Source organism: Anopheles stephensi, chromosome 2 (genome assembly GCF_013141755.1).
Source record: "Anopheles stephensi strain Indian chromosome 2, UCI_ANSTEP_V1.0, whole genome shotgun sequence".
NCBI lineage: Eukaryota > Metazoa > Arthropoda > Insecta > Diptera > Culicidae > Anopheles > Anopheles stephensi.
In genome coordinates, this window is record NC_050202.1 from 55,335,676 (window position 1) to 55,362,450 (window position 26,775).

General features: G+C 45.9%; 1 protein-coding gene across 9 annotated transcripts; it reads left to right on the forward strand.

Moving 5' to 3' along the window:
- The first annotated feature begins 242 nt into the window (after window positions 1–242).
- On the forward strand, window positions 243–26,697 carry LOC118502843 (ecotropic viral integration site 5 ortholog). 9 transcript variants are annotated; one of them, XR_004905091.1, is made up of 12 exons: window positions 243–443; window positions 1,909–2,831; window positions 17,478–19,767; window positions 19,839–20,198; window positions 20,266–20,424; window positions 20,490–20,726; window positions 20,921–20,944; window positions 21,643–21,816; window positions 21,896–22,486; window positions 22,551–22,649; window positions 23,257–23,881; window positions 24,153–26,697. XR_004905091.1 is itself a non-coding variant. In XM_036035536.1 (12 exons), exons 1-11 carry the CDS (start codon window positions 9,147–9,149, stop codon window positions 23,308–23,310), a joined length of 2,433 nt encoding a protein of 810 aa, XP_035891429.1. In that variant the 5' UTR covers window positions 9,132–9,146; the 3' UTR covers window positions 23,311–23,315; window positions 24,153–24,265. The 9 variants fall into 9 exon arrangements, 6 of the variants coding, with proteins under 6 accessions (XP_035891430.1, XP_035891432.1, XP_035891431.1 ...); XR_004905090.1 differs by lacking the exons at window positions 243–443; window positions 1,909–2,831 and adding an exon at window positions 9,132–9,278 and having other exon boundaries at window positions 17,478–17,568; window positions 19,256–19,767; XM_036035536.1 differs by lacking the exons at window positions 243–443; window positions 1,909–2,831 and adding an exon at window positions 9,132–9,278 and having other exon boundaries at window positions 17,478–17,568; window positions 19,256–19,767; window positions 23,257–23,315; window positions 24,153–24,265.
- Window positions 26,698–26,775: the final 78 nt, after the last annotated feature.

The window sequence follows — 26,775 nt, forward strand, 5'->3', positions numbered from 1 at the left end:
AAAGCATTTCCAATGTGTGCAAGTATACACCTGCAGAATCATAATAAAAATCATTCAAAAGCAAATTCAAACAGTGGCGACCAACAACAGTCGATTTGAAAATCCAATGAAATAAACACCTCAACCCATTGTTATACACACCTCGTCTGACTTGAAACGTCAAAGCACCCCCTTTGTTCAGCCGCCTATAAACGTGTGCAATATTATCCCAAGTTAACAAGCGACACGCCTCTAATTGCGTGATTGCAGCCGTGTAGATGAGTCTGCAAGCGCCACCGCGTAGGCACACGGGGTCAGCAACATACAACGGGGCACAACACATACACAATAGCAGACGAGCAACAACACAGTGCAACAACGGAGTAGTGCTGTTGTTCGGCAAAGTGCACAAAAAATAGTCGAGCAGAGAAGTGCAGTTTTCAACTCGTCTGCTGCCAAAGAAGGTAAAATTTGCTGCTATTATCGAACGTGGTGTCATCGATATGCTGTTTACGTGTGCGGTGGTGTGTGTGTGTGTGCGTGCTAATTTGTGCAATGTTGGAAACAATAGTAAAAAGCAACGAAAAGAAAAGCCCTAGATCTAGTAGTTTTCAGCGAAACGAAAACCAGCAACGTATACACAGAGTGGGTAAAAGCGTCAACGAGAGTGCGTATGCAGGCAGCGCTAGGTTGGGTGAAAATTTAAGCAATTTTCCAATGCTCTCATCTCGCGCAGACACTATTCGCTGTTGTTGGGAGTGGGTGGGTCGCGTCAACGCATTGTAGATCTGTGTCTGACAAAGCGACGAACACGAAAAACCAGTGAACGGTAAAGAGAGAGGGAGAGCGAGAAAGCAGATGTATGTGGCTGTGTGATAAGCAAATGAACCAAAAAAAAAAAAACAATTTAAATTCATAGTTTATGTTCTACAATAGAGCAAAACATAGCAACCATAGGAAAACCCACCCCCTTCCAACTCCGGGAGGGTGCGTGGTTGCTGTTTTCTTTTCCAAAGGAAAGTTGTTTACTTGCGTGACATCGTTTAAGTTTCTTGCAGGTGTTTGTGTTCTTCGGCGGCGTTCGGGCAGAGAATGAAAAACACATTATGAAACCTTTTGTGGCTCACTTTTCACCTGTACCGGTTGGCTGGAAAAATAAACCCCACATTTCCCTTCACATCCGTAGCATGACATTTGGCACGGTTTAATGGGGTGTGTTTCTTTGGCGTATGTATGTGCGTAAAACCCATTTTCTTGCATAGGTCAAGTTTCCTTTTCCGTGCGAAAAGAGCACTTTCTGTGGCTCACACTTTTCCTCGGTCAATTTCACGGCCATGACATTAAGCAGCCGCCGCGGTGCAGGGAAATCGCCTCTCCATCTTATCGGGCGAGCAATGGAAAAACAATCTGCATTCTCTACCACGTTGCCTGTTCGTCCCCCGTTCTGTGAAGGGGCTTTCGGTGGTGGTGACGACGTTCGAGCCAAGTTTTGACGTATTGGCGGCACCAAAAGTGCGGACAAGAAAAGACAGCAACATCGAAACATCATCATTCGGAGGAGCTACATTTGTGGGAGCGCTATGCTTGAACGAGAAATCGAACCGTTTTCCGCTCACGGGTGCTTGCCTGGGAGGCTCAAATGGAGGTGAAAACGGTGACGGTGGTAACAATAACACTGGCAGCTACCGCAGCCAGCAGTAGTAGTGGTAGTAGCAGGCCGCGGGCAACGTGTACCAGTGGCGTATAACGGCGCGTGGAATTCATCCATCCATCCCCATCCAACACGAGAAGCCGACAAGAAGCCGTCACCAACCCCGTAGTAGGCTGAACGGCAGCGTAACCTCGGCAATATATCCAGAGCTGCAGCAAACAGCACAGCGCGTAGTAACCATTGGTTTTTTGTTGTTTTCTGCTTCTCATCAATTGCAGCAACCGTCGAACCGTCGGAGCCTTCGCGTGGTGGTGCATCATAGGCGCACGGCAAAAGAGAAAGCATCCCACCAGCAACAACACTCCGCGTGTGTGTGTGTTTGTGTGTGCGAGGGGAGAGGATATGTTCGAGGCACATTCGGTGCATTGCTGCTGTGTGTTTGTGAGCCCGGAGTAGCGAGTCACCGAAAATCAGCTGTGCCGTTTGATGTGCGTATGCAATCCGCTCGCGACCGGGCCCTTCACTTATCCAGATCGCGATCGTACGCGCCTCCCATCGATAGCACTGTGTCTGTGTGTGATTGTGTTTGTCACTGTTGTCCCGCGCATGTAGTGTGTCCGGTACCGATCTAGCTGGATGGTATTATGGTTAGTCATCGACGATCAATTCGCCACGCTTCACAGCCGTGCCACTAGAAGAAGAAGTGAATGCAGCTCCAGCTGTTGTAAGAGTGCGTGTGTGTGTGCGTGTGTGGGTAGTGTTGTTTCTTATTGTGCGCGGGGTTGTACGTGTGTATGTGTTTGTGTGTCGACCGTCTGCGTGTGATGATCGACGGAAGGTACCAACGTCTTTGCTGATCGCGAATGGAAAGAAGGCCGTGATTCGCGCACCAGATTACACGCAAGAAGAAGCTTTGTGAATGTATGTGCTGTATGATCGTGGTTGTGTGCGTGTTTGCGTAAGTTCGAGCGGAGGAAACAGTGGATACGTACGCGGAGTGTGTTATCGCCACCCGCCCGAAGAAAACACCCGCCGAAAGGCAATAGAAAGGAGCTAAAAACAGCGAGGTGGCAGCGTGGCACGAGCAAGTTTCACCTGGTGCCGATCCGGAGGTGACGCGAGAGAGAGAGAGAGGGGAAGATAGCAGCTACAATATATCATCATAACTCGCGGTCGCAACAACGGAGTTGAAAAACAAAAGGTAAGAGTGTTACCGAATCCTTAAAAAAACCTGACAGTACTCCAAACCACTTTTTAACCTGGCGCATAGGCCGGTTCCGGTGAGCCAGCCTGAGGCGAAAAGGCCAGCGATCTTGGGGATGGTAAAAATTATATCATTAGCAGTGTAACATAGTAAGAAGCTCCAATAAAATCGCCATGACGAGGATCTGACGATTTTAACAACATGCCTGAAGACCTTTCGAACAAGATCAGGCATTAAACACGTGGAATGATCTTCTGCTGTTCAACCTGGAAGACAAGCCGATCATGACTTCCAGACTCTACAGATTCCATAATGGTTCAGATATATCGACCCTTCATAAGTTATAGACTAGAGATGGGGTTGATCTTACTCTAATGCCTAGTTGATGGACTTCCCCTTTTCAACGCGGTTTGGTTGCCTTGTAACAAAAAACCAACCCAAAATATCGAAAGGTTAAAGATCGTCTCTTCAACGGTTTTCGCTTTTCCAACACTCAATGGCACAGACAAAAAAGTATTGATCCCTGGGTACTATTTGACTAAATTCTGGTTCTTGTCCGTTTAAAAAAATAAGTCAAAGAAGCTAGAATGGGCAGGTCTAACCTTCCCATGATTTTGCTAGGCTCTCTTTGGCTAGGATTTTCCAAATTGCACCGACAAAACCTATTTGTACAAGTACTGTTCACCATTTTGTTCACGTTTAAAAGCGATACATATCACTTCCTACCAAACACGAGACAACCAGAAAGAGAGGAAGAGAGAGAGAGAGACGGAGCCCGAGAGTTAATCGACTTTGAATTGATGAAAATTCGACCAGCCAGCGTATCGGAGCGAAAAAATTATTTGGCGACGTTTGTTTGGAAATTGATTACTGACCAACCATTGCCAAACTTGTGCGTACCGGAAATGTGGTTCTTCTTCTCGTGGCAGCTCCCATAGCGAGTGGTCGAAACGCTGCCCGTACCGTGCAAATAGTAAAAGGCTTCAAAGGAAAAGAAAATGTTGTGTTTTCCCGCTTTTGCAAGCTTTTCCTTTGGCTTTTTTTTACGCTTCGAGCGAGCTGTTGGAGAGAGAAACTTAATGAATAAAATATTCCTGCTGCGACTGGTGCTGCTGCTAGTCGTCCTCATCCGTCCTAAGATTGATTGTTGTTGTTGAGCTTGAAGGCTTACAGAGTGAGAGACATCGGTTTGATTGATTGCTACGTATTTCATTAGTTCCCCTGGAGTTTCTTTAACAGTTTCACAAGACGGGAGATCGCGATCGCGTCACTAGAGATAGCTGATAGTGCTTAGCCATTTTTTATTAAGCTCCAGCAGAATTCTAGTTCAACTTCTTGTACATGCAAGAGCTACTAATTTTGAATGCAATACTTTCACAGCCATTAATAGGCAGCCAGGGGAAATAACTTCTCCTTTGTTTATGTTGGAAAACTTTCACAGCACGATCTCGGTACGGGAAGGCATGTCAGCGCAGCGCAGACTTCCTTGTAAATATATGGCATGCGGTACATTTACATTGTAGTTTATGCCCGTCCCACGAAGAACGCCGCGGCTATCGACCGCATCATTTACCTATTTCAACTGCATAGAACTCAACCCGACTCAATAAATCGATCGGTATAAATAAATGTTTACCTCTACCGAGCCCCGAGCATAAGTAGCCAGAATATGCTCCTCAGGGAGCGGTTCTATCGTCTCTGGAGTGGGGAAAAGAGTTCTGTTTGCTGTGCTACATGGAGTCTGGTTCATTTTCATTCTGTTTTATCGGTCCCATTTCTCTTTTTCACGTTTGAAGCTGTCGTTTGTCGAAAAGCATTCTCTGGAGGGTTGTTGAACTTGCTCATTGCCCGTAGATCGAAGATGTTCCCGAAACTAACTATGCTAACAGGGTTGGTGTGAGTGTGTGTCTGGTTTTTGTCCAGTCCGGCACGCTCCAGTAAAGGGTGCATGCTAAGAGTTTTATCAATCGAAACTGAAGTTGAGATGCAGTTTCAACATAAAAAAAATAATATAAATCTTTTCTTACCACTAGCCAACCTCAGGATTATGCTTTGATGGAAAAAATATTGTTGAAACACGACACCGTCCACGTGTCAAACAATCGTAACTGGGATTCCTGGCTGCAAAACAGCCCGTCAAATAGAACGGCATTCAATTTCTCATGGCTCATGCTCTAACCAAAATATTGTCGCTAGGATCGCTAAAAGCTTTAGCTTTAGATTTGCCAACATTCTTTTACGCCGAGAAGCCCGTTTTAGTCTGCCAGAAAGCATTATCTAGGTCAATATTTGTCTGCCAATATGCTACCCGCCACCGGGTAGCCTGCCTGCCTGACCGATGACACGAGCCACGTGAAGTTTAATGGCTGGATTATGGAGCCAGCGGTGCACGATGCCACTCACTGTGGGCGAATACGTCAATACGCCGGCAAAACGTGCCTGAACATTAGTGGTTTCAAGTGGCAGAAAACAGAAAAACATTTAGAGAAGGCTCCTCCTCTATTGAGGGGGGTGGCTTTTGGGAGCTTGGACATCTGTAATGTTTTCATCCAATCGAGGGGGCACACACATAGAAGGCGGGAGCATTCGAATCTGCTCACTTCTAACGCATCTGGATCTGGACAAAATAGTGGCCATCAATCTTTGCTGCTCGCTAGCATAAGCCGCACCGCTAATGAGTGGATCGATTCGGGCTCCAGGTCCAAGTGGCGTATGAACGATTAATGTGAGGGAGCGTCCGGAATTCTATTCGAAGCGCTGGGCCACGCAACAGAAGGTTTTTCCGGAATTGAGGTTAAGCCGGAAGGTGGGTAGTCGAAGAGTGTAGTCTTCACGGGTATAGGGTCTGGACCTTGGTTTGCCTTTGCCATCGAGTGCTATCGAGCCGCACAGCTCCGGAGGCACCGGTTTTCGAATAATGATATGGAAGAGAGCGAGATCCCGTGCAGCACATGTGTCGCGATAATAGTTATCAGGTTTTTGAAGTGCGTTTTCCCCGTGGCCAAGCGCCATCGCCTCACTCTCGCATCGGAGACGTAGATGACGGATTGTGATTGCTTTGGGGCGAGGCCTTTTTTTCCCTCCTTCTCTTTCCCCGTTCTCCATACTGTCAACCGGGGTTACTGGCGACGATGGCGTATTGGTTTCCTCTTCCTATGGCAGCAATCAAACGCTAATAGATGGGCTGGTACAGCAGCCCTACTTTAGTGATTTTTTCCCCGTCTTCTTCCGTCTCGAGCTCTTGAAACTACTCATCCACCTTCGTCGAGTCTTGTGTTTGCTCGTTGGTTCCGCTTCCCTTTTTCTTCTCACATCACCGTGTCTGGGTAGGATGATTTGGGGCGTATGGTAAATTAGTTTACCTTCTGCTCTGCCTTCTTCTCCAACGTACGGTTCATCATGCATTAAATCCCTCTCCCGCCGTAGTTCCTTTCGTTACCACTCATCGCCGCTTTCTGCTAGACGACCAGAAAGGAGAGAGGGACCGTTCAGTGGGGCGTAGTGCAAATTCTTTCTCAAATTGTTCAAGCACGTGAAGATGTTCATGTTTCATTAACGGGGTTTTGTGCCAGTCTCCCCCCAAGCATATTTTTACCTCTGTCATTGAGGTCACGTCAGGTCTCCTGGTTCTTGGGGCGTGCGTAAATTAGAGGGGCCCTGCGTTCCGGAGTTGCAATTCGTGTAGTGAGAAAAGGAGTTGGGTTTGCGATCTTTCAAAATTTCAAATCTATGAGGGGTGTCACCATCAACTGCAATCTGGTTCTGCTGTATTCCGAATCGTGTTACGCCTTTCTCTCGGCGGTAACACAGTTTATATTGATCGGTTGTCGAACTACCACTGCGTTGCGTACTTACGTCGTGTACAGTGCCCGAAAAATGCTGCGCCGATGGCGTAACACAGCTGTGATAACACACATTCACGCTGCACACAACGCATCATCACTCTCCATTCTTCTACTCCTAATCAGGTTGACCCACATAAAGCAAACGCACAGAAGAAAACTGAGGAGAAACAAAAAAATACCCCCGACACAGACGCACCGAATGTACGGATGATGCGTTTGCCACAACGCTTCTATTGGTCTCTGCCTTTTTGGCGGTCGTTGACACGGTGGTGGTTATTGCGCGTTGCTCGTACAGTTGACGCATTTGATTTTGAGGTGAAAATCGCGCAAGGGGGAAAGGATGTTATACCGTACGAAGGACCATGTGGATAATCCTATTGCTTTACTTGTTTGCACGGCTTGATCGCTAACATCGTTGTTTGCGTATGCTTTAATTGTAGCTTGTCTACGCGTTGCAATATTCGTTCCTGATTACTATTTATTGTTTAAAGTGGTTTTTAATTATTGTTTGTTGACTGATGGGACTCATTTAAACCCTTTTCTAGTGCTAGTTCAATAGATTTCAATTTGCTGTACTTGTTTGTTAGGAGAAAATGGCGTATTCCGCTTGTTGTAAATAATTCCATAACAAAATACCGGTTTGCAATAACTTTCCTTTGTTGGCATGTCTTATGGGAGCTCTTGTTCTTATGGATCAGGGGTCGGCAATGTTAGACGCAGTATCATTCGTAAGCTGTAGTTTAATTTTTGAATATTCTAGCTCTTTTTAGGGCGGTGAGGCGACAGTAGCGCAGTGGTGACGTGGTGTCATTAAGTCTAGTAAGTCAGAAATGGCCCAAGCCTAACCCAACAGAAACCCAAGACTGCACTTAGTTCGCAAACATCTTGACTTGAGATACTCAGCAGGGTAATAGCAGGGACAATGTTTAGCTGCCTGATGTTCCAAATTTTCCCACCGAGCATCCGTTTGGAAAAATGAAACACTTTTCGCAACCTTTTTAAACGCCTCAAACAATGCGGGCCTGCATTAGATTATCCAGGGTCGTAGAATAGGCAATTTTGTCGTGCCCTGACCAACAACTTCACCCAGAGTTGGCTCGTGGCGATCACCGGTTTCCCCAGCAGAGCGCAGCCTCAGGTGGGTTGGATTAATGGATAGACAGCCTTACTGTCTTTGGAACGCACACGGATACACACAGAGAATCGGTCGACGAGTGCGTGAAGTAATGCTCACAGCCGAGCGACTGTGGGCCGAAGACGGACGTTGTATGTTGTGTGGGAGGCAGCTGAATGAGACCGATTCAAGGATCGATTTTGTCACGCCTCCTTTGCCAGTGGAGGAAAGTTTGGGCAAGGTGAAGATCAGACACACGTAACAGAGACACATTTCTTGAAGACACGCGTGTTTATAATTTTTCAGCAAAAAGAACTTCATTTATAATTAATCTGTCTGTTCCAGTAACGGCTCTCGAAAGTCTCCGGAATGAAAGAGTTTATTTCTTTCATTTGAAAATGGCACACTAGCGGCACATAAACATCCGTGTTCGTGCTCCACAAAAGCTGGCTAACGATCTACCCGGCATGAAATGTACAGAGAGCAGCAGTATAAGAATAAGGAGCTTGCGATTAGCATTTCATATTGATGTTCCTCAAACTTTGTGTTACTGTTGCTGTCATCCCGAAAACTTTGGCCCTGCACGTATCATTAATAATGCACGGCGCTGTGGGTCGAGGTGTTTTCTATGAATAACTCTACCGTAAAGGAATCACACAATGGATATTGGTGGCATATGCTTGGAGTGCTTTAGGGAATTGAAATACTGCCTCTACGGGGTGATAGTTGCAGGCTCGATAAGATATTTTCTAGGACTAGGAAAATAAATATGAATGAATGAAGTGGCCCCTCCTCGTCAATGCCGACAAGAGAGCAGAAAGTAGCTCTTAAGTCTAAAACTGCCATAAAAAAGTGTCATGAAAGAGGTGTTCAGGCTAGTTAGACAGCTTATCATCGGATAGAGCTTAACGAAATCGCCGATTGGCTTTTGTAAAACGCTGCGCAAATCGACTCGACAGCCACCCTCGTATGTCGCAACCACCACTTGACCATTCTTCTTCCTTGGGTGCATCCATCGGCAAGATGTGTTTGTGTGTGTGTCTGTACGTGGTGTGGTACACCTTCAATGAAACGCATGAATGGTTCTACGCCTTATGCTTTTGCAACAAGTGCGCCACACAACCCTGTGCACTGAAGAGGGTCATTCGAAAGGCAAACTGTAACGTACCGAAAACCGCCCCGCCTTTCTCAAGTGTCCGGTGAACTTGATCGGTGTATCGATTTCAACATGCGGGGCTTACTGCTGCTGCTGGGCAGGTGCGAAGCAGGATACTGATAACAGCGGGCCATTGCTTAAGGTTCTTATCGATGGGCGGCCGGAGTAGTAGAACGGCTTGCCCCGACAAACATGGAATGCCCCTATTGCCTATTTGCTTGCAGCGCAGTTCTTGGGTGAAATTGGAAATTTGCTGTAGTGAAACGCACGTAAACGTCTGTCCCTGGTGCCGTCAGCCTTCACTGCGGAGGTGCAGGAACCGTCGCTGGGTAATTAATGAGGTCAAGTACGGTGCACAAATTTTATGGCTTTAGAACTTTACAACTATTCCACTGACTTTGTGTGCCGTGGGGAATGGAAAATATGCCAAACAGGAGGAGCGCTTCATTACGGCACTGCGAAGGCCACATGTCTATGTCTGGCTAGCGATTACCTTCGGAAAGGTTAGGTAAACTTGGTAGGCTGTAGTTGACAAATGAGGTGCCCCGAAAAAGGAGCAATAAAAGTAATATAATAATAAGACTGCCAGTGTTTCGCGACCACATCTTCGTTTGCAGTCGAACTCGGAAGAACCACCCCCCGTGTCGTATTCAAGTGTCTTCCCGGTGACATCATGCTGACGTGGCGAGTTTCACGGGAGGTGCAGCAAATTTGGCGTTATTTTTGTATTGATCAATGCCAAACCGAAGGAATAGCCTTGGTGAGAAAAGTCTATGCGGGTTCGTGTTGGGAGTTGTGAATCAATATTGGGATATTCTTGCAAAACATTTCAATGTGCAAAATGGCGTTACAAGTGTACAAGTGTTCTTCCAGCAGAACTTCTGAAGTGTACACCTGTCTCGAAGTGTGCCATAAATTATTAAATCGATTGGCAGGGCTCTTGGGATTCTGCTTGGTTGTCGTCTGACCCGAATTTGGAGCTGTTCCCTTCGTACACTACATTCTACACTCAAGATGCTCAACCCATTGGAATTCCCTTTGCAAGAAACTCACGCCGATAGAGCTAATCAAATTTATGTCATACATAAAAAAAGCTGAAGAACTTAAAAAAAATTACACCAAGGGAGAGCACCTGTAATAGTTGGACGGTGTTGGAAAGTTCAACGTTCGGTTGTGACCAAAATAATAAATAAATAATAATGCTCCTAACAAGCCGCCGTCGATCCCGTCCAGTCCGATGTACACGTCGACTCAAATAACCAATGCCTGTGCGGTAACCCTTTTCCTAACACACACACACACACCGGAAGAAGAAGGAGAGACGGACCGACCGTCTGATGTGGCGCACGTCCCAACCCGGATCGCGTGGCCACCGTGTGCCGTGAACGTGAACTAGGGCTTGTGGGATTTGACCTCGTTTCCGGCCGAAGCAACGAAGGCACCCATTTATTTAATTTTTGATATTCCTCTCGGTTTTTTTTTTTTCGTTGGGGGGAGCATGTTTTTCTTATTGTGAATTCTATTGGTAGAAGGGAAAATTGGACTTTCATTAGGCCCCGTTGTTAGCGAGGCAAGCAGATGTGAATGGTGAACGAGAAATGTTGCTCCGGACAGCTGCAGAGTGAGATGAAATTGGATCGATTTTGCTTGCGATGCTTTGTAATCTGATCGGGTTTGATGAGATTCTTCCCAAGGCTCTTCTTAAGGCTTATTAACGCTACGTACATGATTAGTTTTTGGATACAAAAGCCACATGTTTGTTTAAGCCTAACAGTAGTGGAGTGCCCCATCAACCCTAAGTAGATGTGTCTAAACATACCCTTCTTGCCAATCGCTAAGTGAAATCGTTTGCCAGCAATTTTTCGCGTGACTGAAGTAATGCTGTCACTCTGGTGGAATTTCACATCATCAAATCCCTTCGCGGCTGTTCTTCAGAACCGGCGACCGGGTGATTTGTTGCAATTGCTACCTCACCAACACATCACACAGACATGAGTTTGTTCTGGTATGGCATGGTATAGCAGTTTTTTTGTGTGCTTGTGGTCCACCAAACTATTTGTGTGTGGTGTGTGTGTTTGGGTTGGCCTTTACCGCATAAGGCACAGACAGTGGTGCCCGCTGGAGGGTGCTGGATTGCTGGAGCGTGTCATACATTTTTCTAAACCTTTTTCCCTCTCCGTCGCATGGGCACGTTTGGCAGGGCAATGCCGGAGCCCTTTGCAGACACAACCATGCGGATCACGATAGGTATGTGTGTGTCTGTCAGACCATGATGATGATGAGGCTAGCTGGCCGGAGGGCACCGACCGTAAGGTGGCCTTCACAATGCTCTGCCCCCCCCCCCCCCCACAGCAGCAGTGTGCTGTAGAACAGCACAACACAGAACGCACCTGTTTTTGGTTCTACTGCGTTGCCCTTTAATATGTAGTTTGCCGGGTGATAGTAGATGGAGGTGGTAATGGTCGATGATTTGCTAAAAGCGTACACAGCACCTAGCACAGCACATTGCACAATATGTAGCGAGTAAACCTAAACCCCCGGGTGCAGACGAATAACGGAAATATGTGGCTATCGGTTAGAATAAAATCCCCTTTTTTTGGTATTTATTTTACTAACATAAGGTTAATAATGCTCCATGGGGCTATTCAAATGTTCGAAATGTCCTTCAGGAAGTTTAAAACTATTCTATTTAGACTTTTTGAGAACCCTTTTTGAGAAGTACCTTTACTGCAATAACTAGGCACACGACTTTGCACCGGCTTCAAGGCACGTTTTTCGACTGTGGAAAGCTTCGACTCGTATGCTGCTCAAGGGACGGAAATTGACTCCTTTTTTTGTTGTTGGCTATCTTCAAGGTTCTCACGTTTACGCAACTAGAACTGAACAGGCTGCAGCCAGCTTTTGCATTTTGTCCTTGCCTCTGCTCGAATGGGTGCGATAACATGCCTTTTCTTTTCGAAGTTCTAAAAAACTCATGCGAAGAACACGTACGGTAGCTTGCTTTTGGAAAGCAGCCTGAGGTAGATTAAGGCACAGAAAAATTTGCTTCTAAATGCGATTTATTGGGTTGTGTATAACACTTGTATACCTATTTTACCATAACACATACCAGTTAATTAGAAAATATTTTTACACATTGCCCGCTCGTCTAATTTACACTTTATACACAGACACACACACGTTCCTAGTCGCAGCTGAGAAACACTTTTCCCCCTTCTCCGTTGTTTTGCTAGTTCTTCGACACAATTTCCCAGACACTTTTTAATGCACATCGCTAAACACCGCCCGACTCATCGCTAAAAATTGGCAGCTCTAGAGTGACGATAAAATTCACTTTCATTCAATTTTCCCTTAATTTATTTATTCTTCATACTTTCACGCCCGCCCGTCTGGGTCTGGGTGCGACCCAGTGGAAGAAGAAGGTTATTTTTTTTGTTGCACAAAATCCCATTACTAGCTTTCGTTCATCGCCAACACCGGGTGAAACGGTCTTGCTCGATTCCGTCAGCCGGCGTGTGAAATGGGCGCGCACACAACCCAACGCAAGTGTCATTCGAGATGATGATGATAAATTTGCAAGCCCCGCTACGACTATAGGCCCCAGAGACACCGAGTGGACCCCGACCCGGTGGAGCTGTGGTAAGAAAAACAGGGAAAAGAAGGCTTGGTCTGGTAATGCAAATTAACCGAAGCTATCCATTTCCAATACGTTGAATCTCCCTGCTACTAGGGGTGGGAGAGAGGAAGGATCCGCGGTGTTTCGGCCCAGGGAAGCATCCCTGTGGTCTCATATACCTGCTGTCGTTGTTTGGACACTGGCTCCCAACAGTGGTCTAGGCTCACCGGGGCAATACTGTGCTAGGTGTGGCAAGGAAGGTTCACTGCTGCTCCAGTATGCTGTTGCTGAGCAGCTGGACTCAGAGTATATTTTTGGACTAAAGGAAAAACAAAACATAATGAAGGAACTCCCAAGTGTTTACATGAGCGCGAAGTTTGTCCAGAAGGTGCCCAAATTGTTGTTTGTTTCCATCAGTCTTCTTCCGATCACACTATCAGGGCTTATACTTCCATCTGTATTACTCCATTTTTCTCTATTGCCCATTTAACCTATCTTTATGTCTTATCTGCCGTCTATTAATGTTTTATATCTCAATTACCTCCAAATACGCGGCGCTTATTATTTTTTACTCATCCGCTAAAAAACGGCAATAGTTTGAAACTTTTCCTACAAACCTTTATTGCACTCACGCCGCCAGAAGAGCGCCATCCATTAAACTGATTTCGTCTGCATTACCAAACAGTAGCAGCAGTAGTACCATCATCATCATCATCATGGCCAGTCATCATTGTAATCTTGCGCCACCAATACGGCACACTGTGAACGTTCCATCCACCCCCCCCGCAGCGACTTCTTCCACGTGGCCGAGTTTTTTTTTTGTTTAGCGAATGCGTTACGGCGGAAAATGTAGCGAAACGAATGAAACCATCGTCAAACTATACTTGGAGGCTAGGAAAGCAATTATAGCGAAGAGAGGTACAGCAAAGGAGAAAGAAACCAAAAAAAAAAAACACTGTTGCTAATAAAACGAAAACCCATAAATCCCATCGCATGAGTAAGCAATGTGAGGGGAATGGTGTATGGCTAGTTGGCGAATCGAACGAAAATGTAGCCACAATACGGTGAGACGTGCATATGATGCTTCTTCCATTGCTTGCGTACCACCCTCGAGGTATCGCGCAGCAAGCAGATGCAATGCGCGACAGGATAAACAGATGACGCTGCGTTGCCCTGTCCGCAGTTGGGGCCTACGTTCGTTGCGTTTTTCAACACCTTAAACCACCATAGGAAGTGCTACTTCTGTGACTTTAGTTTTTTTTGTCGATCAGCCCGATCATCTGTTGTCTGGTGGTGAGGTGGCTATGGTCTTTGTGTTTCTGCTGGCCGGACGTGGTGTTGTATGTGTTTGAGTTCGCGTGGGGTTTGCGCAGCTCCATGAGGTAATTGGCGTTAATTAATCCATCGCGCGCTGCTGAAGGCAGGTATGTGAATGAATCAGTGTGGGTCCAACCGGCCAGCTGGGCTGTGGACATACAGTGGTAGGCAAGCAGTTTGGTTAAAAAGGGATCAAATATGTTATTTTTTACCGTATATCTTTCTCCTCTAGTTTATTAGAAGGACTCTGTTTATTTAGCTTTATAATTTGTTTTTCACTGAGCTAACGTTCATCAACTTTTTAGAGTTCAAATACTATAGATAAGAGTAGTAGTGAATCGAATCGAATTAAATGTTGCTTCTGTTTGGACTTTTTTTCTGGGACTTCCTAGGGAAATAAGCAGGATTCAAAGCCATATTTGGGGCGATCCGGTGGCCGAAGCGATAACGGGGCCAGTTTTCACACGGCAGGATCGGGGTTCAAATCCCATATAGACCGCCACCCCCGTACGTAGGGCTGACTACTTTACTACGGGTTAAATTAAGTCACAGAGCGCCAGAAATGGCATGCCGAGATCTCTCGAGGTTGTAGTGCCAAGGAAGAAGAAGAAAGCCGTGGTTGAAATTAAGGATTAAACAGACGTCGTTTTCTTAGCTCTTTTTGGGCAACGATGATAAAGAACTGGTCCGTATTGGTTAGCAAAATGATGGGATAAATATTTCCAATAAAGGATTGTCCAAAAGGAATCTTTTGGTTGATTTTGAGGCCGGCAGAGAGTCTCTTATGTGGTTATGGCCGCTCATTCAGATTGATTGCTACACGAACGCCTTCGAGTTAGGCATTAATGGTGTGAGATGTCTATCTTGTCCAGGATATTCATAATAATATTTCTATTTTTTTTCCCTTATTTGACCCGAGGTTTTGCTGCATGTGAAGGATCGTACAAAACTGGCAAAAGGTGGGAATGTGTGGCCTTAATTAATAATTGGCCGATGTATAAAAGGCACGGCATAAAAGACAGGTAGGGCATATGGTGATCGAATGAAAAATCGTTAAACCCAAGCAACCTTAAGCATTGCCGACCACTGCCCTAGACACGGTCAATGATGAGCCATGATCAGTTAGCACGTTTGTCATAGTTTTCTGAAAAGGTAGAATTTTTCACCTGCCATTGAAACAGCTTTATAACTAACACTTTGCGTGGAGCAATTGCTCCATTGTAGCTAGAATTCAATGAATTGTTCCATAATTAAATAATTATTCGGGATTTCTCTAATCATTCTGCTACAATCTACTACAATCTAGAATGTTTGATAGTGAAATGTTTCTTAAACGAACACGTTAGCAATTAAATTCATTAATAAAATACGTGTGCGTGTAGGTGTCATTTTCTTCCCTGCTGACGGTGCGCCCTGTGTGTTACACACTACACAAACCGGTGCGAAAAAATTACAATGGAAATGCTTTTGAACTCTGCTAAAATTATGGTGGTAGTAGTACATTATCGAATTAGTAGCGGATCTGTAATGCGCGTCGGGAATGCGTGGCGTTAATGCGTTTCGTTCGAAAACGGATCGAGCGAAAAAAAACAAACCCAACTGTTGAGCTGTTTTCATTGTGGGGAAAAAATGTGAAAATCGTAGCTTTTACTGCTGTGAACCAGAACCCAGTGGTCAGCGCTGGGGGCCAAATTAGTGTGACGTTCTTATACACTTCCTGTTGCTGCTGCCGCATTATCGCACAAAACCGCAAATGAGGCGCTTTATCGGAGGACGGGTACGGACTGGGAGTGGGCCGGGGGTGAAGGTGTGCCAGTGTTTATTTCCATTAGTAGTGCGTCCGCAGAAAGAAAAGCAAATCCCCACCCCACCCCAGACTTACACAGAAAAAAGCATCTCTTTTTTCCGCGCTTGCAAAGGGGCCCAAAATTGTGTTTTAGCACGATGAATGAAGAAGCGACCGTTAATGGAGCAGAGCTCTTTAGTTTCAGCGCTAAACAGAATTCATTTGATCACATTGCAACCAGGACTTTGTCATCTGTAATCTGCTTTTTTGGTGGCCAAAAATTGCAATTCTTCGCCAATCTATATGCAATAACCCCCCGAAAAACACAGCTACACAGCTACACGTGCTACGGTTACCGCTGCTGACGTATGAAGCACAGGCAGAGTGCCGAATCGGTCTTCTACTGCTCCAATTAAGTCGACTGATTCATGTAAGCATGTAAGAAACGAACGGGCACGGTCAGACAAACTGTTGCACAACAGCGCGCAGATGAACTGGCACTGGCTAGCTGGCCGGACTGGACTCGTGTAAAGACACCGCGGCTACATGACGAGCTGATTCATTGTCAAGTGGCGAAGAGGCAAAGGAAAAGCAAAAAAAAACGCACACACTTACACACTTCAGCTTGCAAGATGAAACACCGAAATGGAAGCTCTTCTTCGCCGGGGTGCAGTATTTTCACTTTAATTATACAATGCAATGCTGCATTCCTGCAAGCAATCTGCTGCTGCTGCTGCTTTCCCGCTTCGTTTGCTTTCATCGTGGCTGTGTATCTCTGTTATTGTTGAGAGCGCCGCCATCCACTTACTGCCTGCTGCCTGCGGAACTCGACACCACCAGCCGCAACAGCATCATCAGCGTTTGTTAGCAGAAAATGCACTTGATATGCAGCGCAATGCAATGAGACCCTCCCTTGGCACATCGTAAGCTCTCGCAAACTAGAGGGACCGTTGATCCGTTCGTCGGAGTGGATGTGCTAAGTGGACTGCTTCCTAATCGTGTTATGACAACGACATTTTACCGACATATATTTCCGTTTTACGATACCATTTAGCAGCACCGAGGGATGTAATTCAAGAAACTTATCAATTCACACCTAAGAAAGCGGTTGCCTTGGTTGCCATCCACTCCAGCTTAGCAGCCTCAGAAGGGGCGAATGTGTGAATGTGTTTCTTCCGGTTTTTGGTACGCGCGGAAGTGCCGCAAGAAAATGTGTGCGAAAAACTGAACATGTGTTTGGGCATAAATGAAGCGAGGGAAAACACCTCAGATAACAAATCTTACCATTATCTCGGGAACTCTCGGATGCTGGCAATGCAGCAGCAGCGTTTAGGCTTTGTGTGGTGGTGTGTTGAATCGATCGAGAGATGAAAACTAGCTTTTCACTATTGTTTGCACCTTGTGTCAATTGTGCGGCAGCATTGTGGAGATTGGAGAAGCTACAGTGAATGGAGCGAGCGGCACACGATGCCCATCTGTGTCCTGTTTGTTCTGTCTTTGCCGTCAGCTAGACTGGTCGGTCAATAGAGCCTACGGGGGATAATGGGTTTTGTTTCAGTTGAGAGCTATGGTTCCCCTGTTCGCTGTGTTTTTACGTTCTTCTGTAACAACGATATTCTTTCGCTCGATTCATTGTGAAGCTGGACATTCTTTCCGTGGATGGAGACTGTTAAAAGGCACGCGAAGGATACGAACAATTCATTGTGCAATTGAGTTGAGTTTGAGTTTGGGCAAAATATTGCGAGAAATTTTAGGAGTTTCCGTTGACAAAGTTACTAATACAATGCTATTTCTTTCTTATATTTTTAGAATTGCTGTAACATCACTGTCAGAAGCACAAATATTGGTGTGGAAGGAAGAATCGTCCTTACGCGGCAATTCGATACGCGCCTGACTACCAGTAAGCGTCCCGCAGTGCTAGCAAACTCCACTTCATCTACAAAACACACGACACATCTACGGACACCCCGTTGTGGCAGGATACATCATCACCAGCAGCGCGATCAGCCTGGGCATAGCCCAACAAACACATCTGAACTCACAAAATCTACCATCGAATCTACACCATCATCTAAACCACCGGAACGAAGAGAGAGGGAGAGGGAGAGAGAGTGAGAAGATAAGCACAAAACCCCGAAGCGACCGAATCGTGAAATTAGTGTGTACACCATTTTATGCCAAAAATTTTCGTAGCGAAGCTAAGCGACGAACTCCGTGTATCGCCCGTGGTATCGTAGTGGTGGCGAAAGCAGGGCAGCGCGCGCAACCTATCCAAGCCCCCAAAAGCCGTCAGCTTTTCCTCCGATTTTCCTGTCCCTGCGAACGTAGAAGGGCGCGTAGAGAAGGCTTTTTCCCGGGGACCTAACATACTTACCTCACCAGTATACGCCACCGCGCCAACGCTGGTCAATATTTTCAAAAGTATTAAACATTTGATTGGTTTTTGCTCTTTGTATCGGTATTTTTTTTTTAAGGGCAAGGGTTTTAGCCGGTGTTGTTGTGTATTACGCTTTATCTGTTTACGCCATCCCGTGTATCTGTTTGTTTTTTTGCTCGTAACCTCCTGTTATTAGTTTAGTTAAGTTAGTGTTTTTAGTTGAAACTAGCCAACTCCCCGGCGGTAGATTAGCACACACGCATACCATCCAGCCACATCACAACAGCTTCCGAACAAGTACGCTTTATTTATACATTATTAATTAGACCACACCATCCTTCTGTATCGGTTTTTTTTTTTTGCTGAGGATAAGCTTCCCACGGCATATCTTTGTGCGCTTCCTTTCAATTTGTCTATGTTATTTTTTTTTTTGGTTTGTGATTTCCGTAAGATGCAGCACGTACACGCTTAAAGCGAATTACGTCAACATTTAAGAAAGATATATTTAACAGTATTTTTGTTATTTCCCTCCCATCGAGGAACGAGGTACAGTGAGAGATTTATTTATTAGGTACAGAAATATCTGCACTCAAACGCAACAATACAAGTGATACGCACCAAGATACCACAGCACAGTATAGGGAGTATTTGTTTTATTTATCAAATTGTGCGCAGTCCTTATATTTAAGGGTATAAGATCTTAAGATAGATGTAGGAAAGGAAATCCGGGAAAGCTTTCAACGCACGTCGGAACTTTCTTCATCATCGCACAAAGACAGGAGAATTATAGGGAAAGCCCTCCCCCCCTACAAGCTTGGACAGGTAGTGCATTGATCGGTTGCTACGGTTCCGTGACGGTTTGCTGGCTTAGCTCCTCAGCTTAACCGACGACGGCTATATCTCGCCGCTAGCTAAACTATGAACTAGTTCCGCTGTCTGAGCGCGTATCTACTGTCGAGGGCACAGCGATCGAAACGAAACGATCATTCAAATACTCGCTCGTGAGGTTGATCATTCCTTGTCACGTCATCACCATCACACATCACCTCATCCTGTCGCGTGTCGTGTCCCACCTTCCGCCGCCATTCCTCCATTTTCCTTCCGCCGCGCTCCGCTAGTATGACCCTCACGGTGTCGGAAACGGACAGCAGTAGTCTAAGGAATCCGGACATGACCGAAACTCTACCAAGCTCTGAACTATCCCTACTAGCCAAACTGGAGGCCGCCAACAAGCTAATCGAGAGCGACTCGAAGAGTCTCAACTCGCTCCAAAGCTCGGCGCACAGCCGCAAAAGTTCCGACACGAGCCAGATCAGTTTAAACTCGGGCGCCTCCTCGGTCGGTGAGGAGGATGTGTGGTCAACCTGGGCCACCATCGTCACCGACTGGGAGGCGAGCCAGAAGCGCAAAGGGCCGACGGTGAAGGAGCTGGTGCGCAAAGGCATACCGCACCACTTTCGGGCGATCGTGTGGCAGCTGCTGTGTGGAGCGTCCGACGCGGACAAGAAGCAGTACGCCGAGTACATTAAGGCGACGAGCGCTTGCGAGAAGGTGATTCGGCGGGACATTGCCCGTACCTATCCGGAGCATGACTTCTTCAAGGAGAAGGATGGGCTCGGGCAGGAGGCGCTGTTCAATGTGATGAAGGCGTACTCGCTGCACGATCGCGAGGTTGGCTACTGTCAGGGATCTGGTTTCATCGTTGGACTGCTGCTGATGCAGGTATGACTGTTGAACACTCGCGCCGGTATAAGCAAATCTACTACTTTATGTTAAAAATCCTTTTTTCGCAGATGCCCGAAGAGGAAGCGTTCGCAGTGCTGGTGCAGATAATGCAGCAGTACCGGATGCGCGACATGTTCAAACCCTCCATGGCGGAACTGGGGCTGTGCATGTACCAGCTGGAGAATATCGTGCAGGAGCAAATACCGGAGCTGCATCTGCACTTCCAATCGCAAAGCTTCCAAACGTCCATGTACGCATCGAGCTGGTTCCTGACCCTGTACACTACCGCACTCAATCTCACGCTCAGCTGTCGCATCATGGACGTGTTCCTGTCGGAGGGGATGGAGTTTATCTTCAAGGTCGCGATCGCGCTGCTGACGATCGGCAAGGACACGCTGCTTTCGTTAGACATGGAAGCAATGCTTAAGGTAGGTTTTCCTCACAGTGTTTGTGAGGCAAGGAAGTTAAAGTTTTGTCCGCTTGTTTTTTGTACAGTACTTCCAGAAAGAGTTGCCGCAGAAAGTGGAAAACGACGCAGATGGACTGTTCAATTTGGCCTTCCAGGTGAAGATCAACACGAAAAAGATGAAAAAGATGGAGAAAGAGTATGCCGACCTGCGCAAGAAGGAGCAGGAGGAAATGGTGGAGCTAAGGGTAGGTGGCTAACTACTCGCGTGCATCGGTTGGATCTAATGTCTTGTGATTCATTTTTTTTGTAGCGACTTCGAAGCGAAAACCGCTTACTCAAAAAGCGAAACGAGCTGCTCGAGGCGGAAAGTGCCGAGCTGGCCGATCGGCTCGTCCGGGGGCAGGTGTCACGTGCCGAAGAGGAGGAAACGAGCTACGCGATTCAATCCGAACTGCTCGCCCTCCGGCGGGCCCATCTGGAGGTGTCACACCAGCTCGAGAACGCAAACGAGGAGGTGCGGGCGCTTAGCTTGCGGCTGCAGGAAAATGTAAGTACGGGAAATTGAATTGCCCGAACCCGTGGACGGTTGTTGTGTAAAGACATGTCGGAGATGAGAAAAACCAATGAGGAAAATAAGCCGGTGTTGATGATTCTCCTTCCTTCCTTCTCTTTGTATCTTCCCTCCATTTTTAACGCTAAATCTATTTTTGTTACGCCATTCAATGTGTGCGGATAATGCAGAATCCGGACAATTCGCTCGAATCCGTAAGTTTCGAAAGGACATGAGACAATATGCGCCCAATAAGCAGATGGTTTTTGTTTTGTTTGTTCGGAATCTGAGATGCTGTAGTAGTTGAATGGGAATGTTTTTTTTTTCTTCTGATTTTACACCACAATGCAATCATTCGTTTCGTTTTTCGTACAAGTACACTGCACAGCTACGAGCTTACTACCGAGAAGCATGCAGGTAGTTCATATGCTTTGTGTTACAGATTCACAGATCTTTCACGTTCGAAGTGGGAGTTTTATATGCAATTTGCATGATACTCATCGTGCATCTACCATAAATTACAGGCAGTTTGTTACAATAATTTATATACAATACATTGATCGTTACTGTACAGACTTCTGCGCGTTGTAGTTCGATTGGAAAGTAGCAATAGAGGTGCGATTGTGTTATTATTTTCCAGTGAAAATGTTTTGAGAATTCCTAGCAATGGTTTTGCTTTTTTTTAAATTATTGCGTGCTCGCATGGTTTTTTGCATAATTTTACTTTGATCGTACTGAAGTTGTGTTTTGATCAAAATTTTGTGTGCTTATGTTTTAAAATTGGCAAACAATTCTTCAAGCATTTTTTTTTTCTTCGATTGATCTGTTGAACAAGTTTGCCTGCATGTTGTTGCGTAAAAATTGATTTACTTCTCATTTGCTAATGATAATGTTTTACTCTTCTCTTGCAAAGAATAACTCCCGACAGAACTCGTTCGATGAGTTGATTATGAAGGAGGAGGCGCTAAAGCAGCGGGACGAAATGGTTTCCTGCCTGCTGGAAGAGCTGGTCAAGGTACGGCAGGGACTCGCCGAGAGTGAGGATGTGATTCGCAACTTAAAGACTAAAATCCAAGAGCTGGAAGAGGTAAGCGGCACGTCACCCGAACCATTTGTGCAGAACCGGGGGGCATTCAATACGAATTTTCCTCCCCCTTTTTTTCCAGGATAAAAAACGGCTGCGCGAAACCACCACCGACAACTCGGTGGCACATCTGCAGGACGAGCTGATTGCGAGCAAGTTGCGCGAAGCGGAGGCAAGCCTTTCGCTGAAAGATCTCAAGCAGCGCGTCCAGGAGCTGAGCACCCAGTGGCAGCGGCAGCTTTCCGAGCAGCGTAACGATCCGGCCGCGAGCAGCGATACCGGTGCGAAGAAGCTGCTGTTCTGGGAGTCGGGCCGGTCGCAGGATTTGCAGAAGCTCGAGGAAGAGCTGATGACCACCCGGATACGGGAGATGGAAACGTTGACCGAGCTGAAAGAGTTGCGGCTGAAGGTGATGGAGCTCGAGACGCAGGTGCAGGTGTCAACCAACCAGCTCCGGCGCCAGGACGAGGAGAGCAAGAAGGTAAAGGAGGAGCTGGAGGAGGCGCTCATCCGGGAGCGGGAGCTCGCGAACAAGGCGCGCGAACAGCAGCACCGCTACTCCGATCTCGAATCTCGCATGAAGGACGAGCTGATGAACGTGAAGATAAAGTTTACCGAGCAAAGCCAAACGGTGGCCGAGCTGAAGCAGGAAATTTCAAGACTGGAAACTAAGGTCTGTAGTCGCGTTTTTTTCTCGTGCGATTCGTAATAAAGTTGGTGTGTTCTTCCTCTTCCAGAACTCGGAAATGTTGGCCGAGGGTGAGTTGCGATCGAATCTGGATGAATCGGACCGCGTCCGAGATCTACAGGACAAGGTTGCCGAGCTAAAAGCGGAGGTAAGATGCACAGCCGCTAGCCTGCTAGGCGAAGCGAAGGATTCTCCCTGTACATACACAGCCGCCATGCTTCATTGCTGCTGGCGCACCACTAAACCCCACACACTTGTATTTGGAGTCAGCAGGCGTTAGAGTTTGCATTGTGTTTTAACAAGCTTCGTTAAACGTTTACACCGGTGCAAGTTAATGTGACTTATTCAAATATGACACACACACACATGCTAACCCGAGGCCGAAACGGAAGGATTGACTTTTCCTAACCCTAACGGAATGTAATTACTTGCTCTAACGTGGTGCAGCAGCTTCTCGGTGTCATTAATATTCTCACCTACACATACACGCGCGGCAATTTCGGGAACACTACTCTCACCTAACACATCCTGTACATATGTTTCACGGAAGTATACAGTTGCCTTTCTTTTTGTCTCCGTTTGTTTCTTTCTTCTTGCTCTGTATCGTTGGGTGCGTTTGGGTCACGTTCATCTGCTGCGTGGTGTAATCTCGTCCTTGTTGGGCGTTTGGGGGACTAACAACAATACCTAACGCTCGACGATGATTGCTTTGTTCGTCGGTGTGTGTGTGCGTCTCTCTCTCTCGGTGTCTGTAGTTTCCAACCCCAATTACCAGTCCGGAGACTGAACCATGGAAATGGATAGCGTAAGCAGCGTATGTCATTGCATCCAGCATTAACCAGTATTACGAGACTATTAGTTTTTTACACACACACACACACGCGCGCCAGACTGGGCGCACTGTGGAGAGACAATTACCATAAAGCGAATCACGTGTCGAGTGAATCATCATACCCAAGCAAGGACTACGGAACGAGAAGCTCCCGAAGAACGAGAGAGTCACATTGCACAAAGCAAACAGCACAGCACATCTTGCAAATGGCTTCCAGGAGTGTTAACCCCCCTCAGAAAAAGAAACGGAACTAGATTTTAGGAGCAGCGAAGGACGCAAAGCCAACACTCTACATTATCGTACTTATAACTACTTTACTCATCTCAGCTCATATTCGTACCCAACCATAAGCGATCACCGTAGATGTGTGTAGAGCCGTGTGTTGATGTGTGTGTGTGTGTGCGTGTTGATTAGAGATAATTGGATACCAAATGTGTGTTTTGCGAAACAAACAAAAAGACGAGGACGAAATCATCATCAGCATCATTCGAGGATGGTTGAACGGAATTGGATTTGGGGCGCGTTGTAAGATGGAAGCGAAAAAAAAGGTTAACCAATATTAATCGTTGTAGTAACTGCTTCTAGGTGCATGCTTTAAAATGCTGTTTTGAATTTCCCCTGTAGAAGGGTTTTTCTTTTTAATTTGAATTTATCTGCTCTGTAGCTAGTCTCAATGTCGTCTTACCGCTCTGCATGACACGGAAAGCTCCCTTCAGAACCCTCCACTCTAGCTTGTATCGATGTTTTCGCATGATGTTCCATTCCATCCACCAGTTCATCTAACATTCTACCTTTCTGTTTTCCGCATGCCATCTGCAGCTGACTGCCATTAAAAGCCGTGGAACGGCTTTGAACCTGCGGAAGATTAAGAGCACCTCGATACAGTCGATCGATTCGAACGAGATCGATTTCGCCGAGATACAGCTTTCGTCCAAAATGAACATTCCCGGACAGCAGCAGCAGCAGCAGGTAGCAGCAGCCGCAGCTGCCAGTTCCGGTTCTCCGTCGTGAAAGTGCGCCCGTATTTCCGATGCCGCCCGCTATATGCATCAGGTGAAAAGTTGTGATAGTGAGAGCTCGGTGAACCACGGTGTGGGCGGCAAGAAGCGGGCAAGCATCGTTCCTCCTCAGCAAGTATGTTTTACCTTTTTAAGCGAGTACGCATAAGCCGCAGTGCGCACACTCAACGGAAGCAGAGGGCGGTGCAGTGCAGCCCGACTGCATTGCAAACGTCCTGTATGTAGATTCAATAAGTTACGTTAAACGCGTGTGTGCGAGAGCAACTTTCGCCCTACTACTACAGTCAGTTTATCATCCTTTTTTTAAAATGTAGTTTCCTCTTTTTGTTTTTTTGCTAACAATTCCACCATTCCAGACATTGTGAATGTCGGTTTGAGAGAGAGAGAGAGTGATGGGGTTTGTTTGCCTTTTCTACTTAACTACCTTCACCGCGATTGCTGCACAAAAAGAAAAACTTGTCAGTATTGTGTTATACGTTTTTTTCCTTCTTCCTCAAAACTGTGTGCAATAGGATGTTGATTTGTTATTGCTTATTTAAAAAGGCGGCAGGTTTTTGTGTTTGGTGGTGTATGAATGTGTCTCGCTTTCTGAAATCGAGATCATTTCCTCACACTACTGCTGCAATGCCCGCCACGCGTAAAGCAAGATCACAGATGATGTAAAAAGGTTTTACGGTTTAGGTTTTTAGAGTTTATATTTCTGTTGCTGTACGATGTATGTAAAATGTATGTTTGGAGCTTCAGTTTTTCCGTACGAGTACGGACCAATAGACACGATTATTTGGTGAGATTTTTGTGTTTTTTTTTTGCTGCTTCTGTTGTATCGTTTTGGTGTCGTTCATTTTACCTGAGTATAATCGTGTTTTGTATCCTTTTTTTCGGCCCTTTGTTTTGCTGACCCAAGTTTGAGCGCGTTCGGTTTAGCAAAGCGTAAAGAAAGCATGCTATCAAAGTGAGAGGATTAGGATGAAAAACCTAGATTCTGGACAACCTCAACGAACCATTACGAAGTTTAGTGATAGTAGTGCGTAGTGGGGAGTGGTTGAGTAAACGGTTCAAGAAAAGAAATACATGCATAGAGGAGCATTGACTCAAACAAATACAAGTTGGTGCAGATTAAAAGCTGAAACAAAGATACAACCTGAAACACAGACATAGAAACACAGGTAAAAGGGTGCCAAACAAAAAAGAAGCAGGAACGATTTATCATGAAGTAAAAAAACACAGCAAAACAGTATCCCGAATCCTTTCCGCCTCCAGGCACAGATACGTTCATACGTAGTTGCGTTGCGTTTGGTAGTGAGGTGATCCCCCTTCCGGCGGATCCGTTTTGCCAGAGTGGTCTGCCCGGCATGCATGCAAACTACTAGCACATTCAACCTTTCTGCGATATTTAATAATTAGCCACACTAAGCATAAACAGCATACAAGCATGCATTAATCGATAACTTAGCTCAGTAGCGTTTGTCCCGGACCTTCTTCAAACTTCCCCTTATTGATATTCCAAAGTTCTAGCTCCGGGCGGGTATGTTTGCGAGAATGTTTGCAAAAAAAAACAGCAAAATTAATTAAACACTTTAGCAGATTAGATGTACTTAAACGATTTCTTCACATCACGCACGCACACACACACACACGATTGATGTTTGCGATTTTTATAAGCCTTTCGTTGCGATTTACGATCAAAATTAGTCTGCCATCTGTGTGTGTGTGCGTGTGTGCTCTCGAGCGAGCGGCTTTACACAGCAAGGACCGAAAAAGGGGTAGGAAAATCTGTTTTCTTTTTGGTAACAAAACACACACACACACACACAGACATACAACATGGACATAACAGAACGCGAGAAGGAAACGATCACAGGGTAACTCACCGTAACGGAATTACACCGCAAGTACTTTTTGAGGGGAATTGGTGCGAAACCAACCAAGGGACACAATTGTGGAATATCAATTTTATACATACATACACCGTTTTCCAAACAAAGTCACACAAACACAGTCACAGATACACACACTTATCGTACGTGTAACGGTTTTGGTTCTCTGCGTTTTGCGAAGACGTTTACTACGGAGCATTTCGGTGTGATGGTTGCGAGTGTCTCATTTAAAGTGGTGTAAGAGTGTAGCGAAAAAAACGAAAAAAAAAAAACGGAAAAACCGTGGTAAACTAAACTCATAATTGTCGTTTCGTTCCGAAGTGTTGGATAGCGGAGAGGACGACCGCACGAGAAGCGTTCATATAGCGTTCATACCTTGCAGTGGTAATCGAAACACGTGTGTTAAATCAATAGGAAAATGGAAAATGATACAGTAATAAAGCAAAAAAAAAAAACGAAGAAAACAAACCAAAATGAATCTTTCAGCGCGGAGAAACATTGTGGTGACCCGAAGAAAAGCTTTTTTTTTCGTTTATTTATAGAGGC